The 9,873-nt window shown below is 34.0% G+C and overlaps 1 protein-coding gene and 1 non-coding gene across 14 annotated transcripts in view; both read right to left on the minus strand.

Moving 5' to 3' along the window:
• The window catches only part of NOVA1 (NOVA alternative splicing regulator 1), a 181,742-nt gene that overhangs the window by 170,050 nt on the left and 1,819 nt on the right, over positions 1-9,873 (minus strand). For 10 of the 13 annotated variants that reach the window (XR_001466732.4, XR_001466730.4, XR_005860043.2 and 7 more), the window contains exon 2: positions 9,536-9,679. Coding sequence is in view for 4 of the 13 variants with exons in the window: in XM_046941754.1 (XP_046797710.1) it covers positions 9,536-9,679 (144 nt within the window). In the remaining 9 variants the exon portion in view is untranslated. Of the gene's footprint in view, positions 1-7,570; positions 7,627-9,535; positions 9,680-9,873 lie in introns of those variants that run through there. The other 3 variants (XM_040700982.2, XM_046941755.1, XM_046941756.1) reach the window with 2 other exon arrangements.
• On the minus strand, positions 4,091-4,174 carry MIR3532 (microRNA 3532). Its single transcript, NR_035346.1, has one exon. It is a non-coding gene; the product is annotated as a microRNA 3532 (primary transcript).

Consider the following 9,873-nt stretch of genomic DNA (forward strand, 5'->3'; position numbering starts at 1 on the left):
CTGATCCCTCAAAAAAAACAAAAACAAAAACAACTGTGGATTTAGTTTTCCAATGTTGAGCATGTGCATGTGTTGGTGAAAGAAAAAAATAAAAAAGATACTGATATTATAATTCCAGATGACTGCATTTTGTGCCCTTTCCATGTCTGCACCCCCAAAATCAAATGGTGTTTTATCCGAAGAGCATGAAGGAAAAGACCAGCACTACTTCCAAACATCAAAACCAACACATTTGTAAGTACCATCAAAATGAGCCATTGTAAAAAACTATATAGAAACAAGACAATTATTAGTTACTGATTAAAAAGTACCACTTCACCCAAGCTAAGAATCCCAATTACCTAGGTTTAAAATATACTGTTTAATTCAGACAACAATCTTGTGACCACCATTCACCCTATGTGTCTTTGATACTAAAAGTTTATAAAACACTTGCATTAACTGAGTTTCTTACATGTAAATAGTATGGGAAACATAAGCAAGGACAAGTGCAGCTTCCCATTTCATTGACTTTCTCATCAAGAGCATGCCAATAATAAAGCTTTAAGACTAGTAATTACATGTAGATTTCTACACACTCTTAAAAATACTGATTTTAACAACTTGATTTAAAATCTGACTACCTGAGGATCCGCTTGTTTCCTTTTTCCAAATACTAGTTAATCAGAAAAGGAATATGTGATGTACCCATGTAAAACAAAGAGCTGGGGGCCATGCAAGGTAACTATTTCTTCTTGAAGCTTTCCTTTCAAATCTTAAGTTGCACATTTATCATATAAAACTCTACTTTTTTTGATTATTTAGGATCAATTAATGATAAAATACTTTTTAAATCAATGCATTGTGGTGCCACATAATAGAACAGCTAGCCATGTATATAGATCAATACAGAACTAGAATACAGCTTACTGAGTTACAGGGTATTTATTTTATTATTGTCAATAGCAGTGCAAATACTAGACGAGCACTTGGTGTTATTACCAGCCAAAAAAAAAAAAAATCTTGTATTCCTGAAAAATAATCTTTGTGAAGTTAACATTTCCTTTTTTATTGAGCATTTCACTATGCTAGAAGTTATATGCATAAGAAAGAGTAATCTCAACAAAAAAGTAGCAGATTTTACCATACGCTACACCACATGGTAAAAGACTCAGAAGTTAGGAAGCAATGTAATTATATGGAGTTCTGGGAATTCAATTTTTAGTTTAGATTGACAGAGTTGCCAAGTGTCCATCTAATACAATAAGTAGAAGACATACAATGAAATGTGTATGCACGTGCAGGACAGAAAACATATATGTTCTATTACCTAACTCTTCTCGTTGAAATAAATCATTCGCATAAAATCCTAAGGAATCCAGTAGCAGCATTCAGTTGCAGACCTACATTTAGTTGAAGATCTACAGGATGCCAGGTGAGCCTCTTTTGTTCCACAGAAATTCTCTTCCAAACCAGGTCAGTAAACTGCTAAGACGACACCCATTTCCTTTTTTGTCATCCTCAGAAAAACTATTGGTAAACTACCAGATTACAAATAAACATTCTGTAAATTCAGCTCAATACTGCTGGCAAGACAGTATCCACTGGAGCACCTAAACTGCTGCTTCTACTATACACTCTCCTACCTACATGCAGGCAGGAAGCACCAGATTACAGATGGGGACAAAACATAAATCTGTTAGATCAAGCTTCAACATTCTATGGCATATGGCCTAGATGGTCTTTCCTCCTCCTTTAACATCATGTTACTTCACTGTCCAACTCTTTGGGAACAGTGGGATGTATTTTAACTCCATGTGCTTACTTGATGCTCAATAAGCCAAATAAATGGCTGTGTGACACTTCCTCCTTGGGTACTGCATTATTTTACATAAATATTTTCAATAATTTGTTTTAAAGATACTTCATAGTTGCATATCCAGTTAAGTATGTGTGATTTTTCACACACAGTTTGAAAAATGAAAGCTTAGAATACATTAGAAAAATGATAAATTGCTGCTGTCTCTGACTGCCTGATTCTCTACAGTGAAATTTTTTCCCCAATGAAGAATCTTTAGAAAGAACTAAAGTCACTACTTCGAAATAAAACAAAAAAGTATGTACATACAAATCTCCCAAGAGCTTTGGAGGTGTGTTTTGGGGGTGTTCTTGATTCAAGCAAACAGGTGTCACTCTATGAAGTGGGGAAAATAGTACAGATGTGTGAAGCTCTTCACGTGGAAACTACAAGAGTTAAATGGCACTGAGAAGGCACAAAAAGTGCTTTTAAAATAGAAACACAGGAACATGCACAGAACCTCAGTATCTAATTTAATTATTGGAGAAAGCAAAGGCTCCAACTGGTGAAACATTAGCAGCAGCCATGAATTTCACTGTAGTTCTGTATAAGTAATCTTACCTGTATGAATCTCAAAAAAAATGTCAACACATCGATTGTATTTTTCATCTGATCCTGTCAATGCTGAGATGACAGGACCTGCAGGATGCAGTGAAAGATCAATGATGAAAAACAGGTGTTTAGTCTTTTCACAATCAAAACCTGCAAGTCGAGGCAAATATGAAAAATTGTCTGGGGTGCTTCTGTATATCTAACGTGCTAATTTTACATAATCACTTTCACCTATGTAGACAGACAACTTCATCTCTTCCTCATTTGGAAGTAACTACACTACCTGACCCCAAGGTCACTCAAATTACCACAGTATAACTTCAAAACCTGGTCCCTAATTCACTACTCATCTCATTTACATCATCTACTTTATACAACAACTCATGTTCTCCACGGCCTTTCAGGAAGGAGACTTAATTTTTCCTATCAATTACAGAGAATACATAAACCTTACCCAAACTTATAGCAATTCACATTTCAAGATAAGCAACACAAAAATGCTGCTCATACCTAGCTCAAGTGAAGGCTTGAGTTCATATTCAAAGTTCATATTCAAAAGTTAGAAAGGCATCCTAGCATTGTTCAGCTTCAAGATGACCTCAGCAGACATGTTTCTGAATACTGCCTTAATCTGAAGTTTCAATCACACCAGTTAAGTGCCTTCAAATGAATTTTAATGCTTGGCTATAATCAACAAGAACAGAATGTTTAATATTAAGTCAATACCAATCAGATGCAACCATAATCAACTATTTAATATGATAAAGTGAAAACAAGTTAATATGTGGGGATTGCATGAATTTAGATAGTTGACTCTTTATTACGTATTTAAAATATTTAATGTTTCTATTAAATATAACAGAAGTTCAAAACAAAAAAGTATCCCGATGATCACTTCTCATTCAACTACAAGCAACCCCTACAATGCTATGAGTAATCCCAAATTGGAATGAAGATACCTCCAAAAGAAAAAGAGGTTGAAATAGTCTTACAAGTCTGCAGTATAACATTTAAAGATTGACAGTTAAAGCTCTGGTTTGATATTTCCTCTGGGGTTGGAAAGACAGAATGGCCCTCAATACCAGGATGAATATAAGGAACCTGACAGTTTCCTAAAGTCATACCACACTGTCAAAATAGTAGCATCTCTACAGTAAACTACCAGACTCACACATGTACAATGCATTAATTTATTCTGTCTAATACCAAATTCCTATTATACATTTCCATGTTACTATAAATCCTCAAGAGAATCACAAGACTGGCCAACAGAAGCACCTAGCGTATCCCAATACAAAGTGTTCTACAATACACAAGAAATACATTCCAGACACAGATACAAAAGGCTTGTTCAAAATGAAAGAAGTAAAATAAAATGTTTGGTGGAAAAACACCTGTATTTATTCTCCTCCCATTCCATTTGCTTAAACAACATAGCTATTTTCATTAATAGACATATCTTTTGTCAGAATAAACACAAATATTTTTGCTATGTCCATTAAAATGGTGACATTTCAATATCACATTTATCAGCTTCATTATTCTGCAGATATTTGAGACAGGAAAAGCACATTACAGTTCCAATTCAAAGCACATTAAGAATTTTTGCTAGTGTCAGAGAATTAGAAAACTTCAAGTCCTACCTAGAAACATGCCATCAATAATATTCCAAAAAGCAGTGTTTCCATTCGTAGTACATATTGTGCTTTACACCATGACACTGCAGCCTCCAAGGGTCAGATTAATTAAGCCCAAGAGCAGCTGCAGTGCAACGTGAGAAGCACACTGCCAGAGCCTCACCAGCCCAGCCCAATTACCTGGAGCATTCCAGTACTGCCACTGACAACTACCACACTCCTCACCAGGTCATTAACTCCCACAGGTTGGCTGAAATACAATAAAAAAAACCTAACCTCTTTATAAGACTGCAAAGCTGACTGTACCAGCTGCAGGATGCAATGATAAGTCCCAGTGAGATGACTGTCAGTCAAATCACTCCAGATGTTGCTTAACTTTATGCTAGAACAGTATCCAAAGATGGAAATGAGACAGCAATCAGGCACAAGCCCTTCTCCCAAATCTTCTATCCTCTATTTCTAATAGCAAGTCTAACAAACTCTCTAAATTTAAGGTCTCATTTCCTGGCCAAAATGCTACTAGTCATCGATTAAATACATTACAGTCAACAGAGGATAGTCAATTAATACAATATCACAGTATTTGAGAAAGATACTGACTGCTACAGGATAAAACCACCAAGAAAAAAAAAAAAGAACAAAAAGACACAAAAAGCTTCTGTATCTATTGCAAATCATATAGTTTTCAACAGAATTGAAAAAAGAAAAATAATCACAAGAGAAAAGTCGAAGCAAACAATAAATGCAGCATTTCCTTGTGTTGACGCCAGCCATCCTTATTTTGTTCTTTATTATGCAAAAACAAGTGTACCAATAACTTCAAGAAAAAATAGATTATTTTGAATCTATGAAGTTGTTTTATACATTTCTTACGTAAGAGAAAGGCACAGTACTTTCTCACAAACCACAAAGCCATTTACCATGTAAAAGTTTATTCACTTATTAACATAAACAAGCCCCTGTATACAGAAATCAGCACAAACCTTCTACTCAGAATTTTTCTAAATCTGCCACATGAGAAAATGCGAAATTTACACTGGGCAAATTAGATATGGAATAACGTCAAGATTATATGCACTTTCAGCTTCTTTTTAAATGTAAAATGTACTAAAGATCTGCAGTCGAACAACCTTTTTTTTTTTTTTTAATTCTCTTCCAGTAACCAGGCAACTGACAACTGTCCAACTGAGAATTATCTCTCTGAACAGCTGGCAATCAACACTAGAGTTTTTTGTTGTTGTTGTTTTGTGGTTTTTTTTTTGGTTGTGCTTTTTTTTTTTCCCCTTAGTAGAAAGATCAGATCAGTAATGACAGCCTTTTTTTTAAAAAAAACAAAACTACACAGCTCTGAGGAATCCACTTCTGAAACCCCTACCTTTTAATCACCTCCTCATTTCCATTATGCCAGTAGTTGCTCTTACAAGTGAATATTTACAACAGAATCTGAAAATGTATGAAGACTCTATTTAGAGAATGTCAACACCTTTTAAAAAAAATGAGAAATATCAAGAATAAAAATGGAACGTATTTATTCATCTATGACAGCCCCCTTCAAGAACCATGACAACACACAGCTAAACTAACTGCAATCTAACTTTTAACTGCTTTATTTCCCTTTTATTTTTAATACTCATCCATAGCTGAAAAATAGTATTTCAGTAATATTATTCCATGAGTTGATTTTTTTAAAACACTTACTCCTTTTGCTACTTTAGCTATCTTTTATAATTAGAAATTAACATGGCAATTCCTTAATGATATAAAGGAAACAATGGTGAACCAAGCTTGATATATTACACCTTCCCCCTCCCTAACTGTTTAATGAAACTCAAATGTGAACTTACAATAAATTATTATAGTTACTTGTACATTCAACGCATTTGAAAAGTCTTTAGGAGTCACTGTGAGATAGTTTTCAAAAGGGAACATGAACTAAGTACAGCTAGATGATCTCACATAATTCATGGATGTTTAAAAAAAGACATTCAAACACAAAACATCTCTAACAATTCACTTTGTGAAAACATCACAGAAACATTCTTCATATATTCTACACGAGGAAGAGGAAGGAAACTCCTCCTTTCATATTCTCCAAGTATTTAGAACATGACTGATCAGAAATCCGTTATAAAAACAACAGCTACTCTATTGTTAAAAGCAGTAGAGCCTTATCTCCATTTAATTATGTTTTTATTAAGCTCTGCTCTTAATATGATCTGATTTAAGTACACATATGACTTCATATTCCAATAAATTAAAAAACAGTGACCGAGCTCAAATTCACTCAAGCATCAAGTTCAGATCAGGCAAGATCCTGTTGCAAGATAAACAACGTGATGCAATGTAACATAATTTTGTGCGTGTGTGTGAGTGAGAGACTTGAAGGGGGCGGGGGCGAGTGCTGAGAGAAAGGAAGAGAGAAAGCAAGCACGCGTCAGCATTCGCAATGGAAAAAATACATATGTCCACAGGAGTTCTCAGTCCAGCACTTGCTATAATTTAGAATGGAGAAGCAGAAAAAAAAAAAAAGAACTTAGTGCAACAAAAATACTGATGCTGCTTTATATTGTTCAAAATACAATCATAAATCAAAACAGGTCAGCAAAAGGGCCACTTTCTTTATCAAGTTCGCTTTATCAATATTCGTCCAGAATAGCTATGTCAGTATTTAAATTTTGGACCAAAACTTAGTAGTCAATATATACACTATACTTTTCTCCAAAAGTTATCAGCATTATTTTAAAAAGTAGGGCCTATTTTTTGCCAGTCTAATTTTGTTTCTACTAATCCAGTGGGACAAGACTGAAAGAATCAGGGATAAACACAAACTTAAACGACAAAAGTTCAGACAATTAGAAAGTCAGCTGGTAACCTGAAAAGAATAAATTTTGTACTCAAAAAATAAGACTCTGGTCAAAATGGATTTATGTACTGCTTCCTACTGATGTTCAGTTAAAAGCTGATTGTTTTTTTTTTCCTTCAATGTCTTGTGATTAGAGCTGCCATATAAAATTCTTCAGTAATTATGTCACTTTTTTGATGCACAAAAATAATTCCAACAGAAATCAGTCTGAATACTGAAGTCCTATATCACATTAAAAAGAAAGAACACTATTAGATCATAGAAACTACTCATGACTTCCGTATTACAACCAACTTCCTCCTTCCCAAACAGGAACTTAGACTGTGCTAACACTTTTTGGAAAAATGTAAAGTCTCACAGAAACTTCAGTGAGTAAATATTTCATATTGAAATGCACATTAAATGCATTTTGAGTCACACGAATAGCAGTACAGGCTAAGTAACCAGAATAATCACTTCAGAAACATTGTACAAAAAAAGTTATATCTTTATATTAACTATTTTATGAGGTTCCCTTTCCCTAATGCTACATGAGCCTGTGAGTCTGGAAGAAACCCAAAAGTTATCAGCTTACAGAATGCCAGGACCTCTGAAAATTCCACAGGCTTGTGGTCAAGTGCAAACAGAAAGACCAACAAGAGTTAGCCCCATTGGAGTCCATTTCTCAGATCCATTCCATACCTTAGCAGCTATCAGTCGCCAACTTCCTTAAAACACTCACTTTCTATACAGTGTGGCTGCAAATCCAAAGCAGAAAGTATGAAGTCAAACTTCACTTGCACCTGTTACAGTTAAACAGTTTGAGCCTCTCTTTCCTAGTAGTCTATATTACTACTGATTTTAAAAGAGAATGTGTTTGTTGCAAACATTTTTACTGGTGTCTAGCTTGCTACTTTTTATTTTTCAAAAGGTTTCTCTGCTACTCCTGATACATCTTTACAATTTGCAACACAAGATAATATGTAATTCTGATTTAATCAGAAAACAGAAAAATTCCGCTGAAATACTAAACAAAAAGATCTAATCTTTGGAGCGTCCTTTCCAACTGAGTGTAAATAAACTGTAGTAAAATGAAAAGGCTTGTAATTTGGTATTTTAAATATACTTCATAAACACCAATTTTCTGTAACATCCTTACATATCTCATACTACCTCATGTATAATGCAGAAAATCTATTTCATTTTCATCTATTGACAACGAATTTAATTTACTATTGCGGCTCTTTACGCAGATTATGTTATTAATTCTGCAATCAAGCTCTTTTGAATGTTTTTTTTATCTTCCTAGAATTTTCACAATTCTACATTGATTTTTCCCCCACTCTACCATACCTTTCAAAATAATCATATTTTTTAACTTTCTGAAAGGGGAATTAAAAATTAAAAAAAAAAATACAACAACATCAAGCATCAGCTTATAAACTGTATGTTTCAACAGAAAAAAACTACATGAAATACCTTAACCTTGGACTTGTAGGAACTACAAATCTCATTCATCAAGGAGATATACAACAGGTGCATTAAAATGTTCATAACAAAAATCATCATCGTAAAAATACCACAATATCTCCACTAATAAGAAATTATCCACTTCTGCTTCATATTGAAGATAGAAGACAGAGAAGATAAATGCTAATGTTAGTGTCCTATTTACACCCATACCAATTGCCTTCATTGTTTTAGAGAATTCATCTTGTTAAACTAGACCAAATGAAAAGTAGCTCTTACTTTTCCACAGAAAAGTCAGTAACACCTAGTCAGTTCTAAATCACCAGATTATAATCAAAACAGCATCAAAACACCAAAACCAATATCACTTATGTTATTATCTGCATCAATTTATAACAACTCCTCCAGATCACATTCAAATACAGAATGATAATTTGTTAATCTTAACGAAACAAAATATATTATCCCGTCACAGAAACTAAAATGTTTTATATTGTTATGCAAGACCTCCTCTTCAGAACTTTTAAAGAAGTATTAAATCAGTTATTTATTACTTGTCGTACACTAATATTAAAAACTTGTCCCTTGTGTACAGATACAATTTATGAAAAATACTTGCTCTTTAATTGTTCAAAGTGTTTCCCTTTTATAATAGTTTTCTTCCACCACCATGGTAAACATAACATAAAGAATATGTAAAGAGCAGCGCCTGTCCTCTTTACTTCACTCCAGAGCCAGTGAACAAAGCAATGAGGCATAAAGAAGGTACATAATGGATTTAAAGTAAATGGCCCATTCTTTAAAAGGAGGCCTCTCAATTTTACTCATTCTAGCTTAATTGTCATTGCAATGTCTAAAACCTTCAAACGAACAATTACTTTTACGCCAGCTGTCAAGTTGGTTCCTTAAAGCTAGATTTTTTTTTAACTAAACAAAGCAAACAGAAAATATTTTTTTTTTCAGATAGAAAATTTTTAGACATATATCAAGCAGTTAGATTACTAGATGATAATCTACCCACTTCATTCCATATATCAAGATGGAACATTATATTCACTGTTGCACTTTGTAGCATGCTTTTCAGATAAACATTTTGTGCTGCACTAGATGCTTATGTGCCAACACATGAAACATACCGACACGTTTATACAACCCATTGGATTTAAACATAAATAATCAGCTAATTTTTGCACCTACCTGGGTAAAAATCTTTGGATTTAGACAGCTTGATGGTGGCCCCGGTCTCTTTCTGCAACTGAACAATTGTCTGTCCTCCCTTCCCAATTATAGATCCAGCAGCATAACTAGGTATGAGGACCTTTAGAAAATATTGGCCATCCTCTGAAAAATTGAGATATGCATGGTTAATATGACTTACAAACTTTGATCTCTCCCCCCCAGACCCACAAATGATGTTACATCTTTAGCCTCATCCAGTAATGCATGCATTTACATCTAACCAGTTGCGTCATTCACAAGACATGTTTGGACTATGTCTCTGGCATTTCAAAATATGCACATTTATTTTAAGCAAA

Source organism: Gallus gallus, chromosome 5, assembly GCF_016699485.2.
Source record: "Gallus gallus isolate bGalGal1 chromosome 5, bGalGal1.mat.broiler.GRCg7b, whole genome shotgun sequence".
Classification (NCBI taxonomy): Eukaryota; Metazoa; Chordata; class Aves; order Galliformes; family Phasianidae; genus Gallus; species Gallus gallus.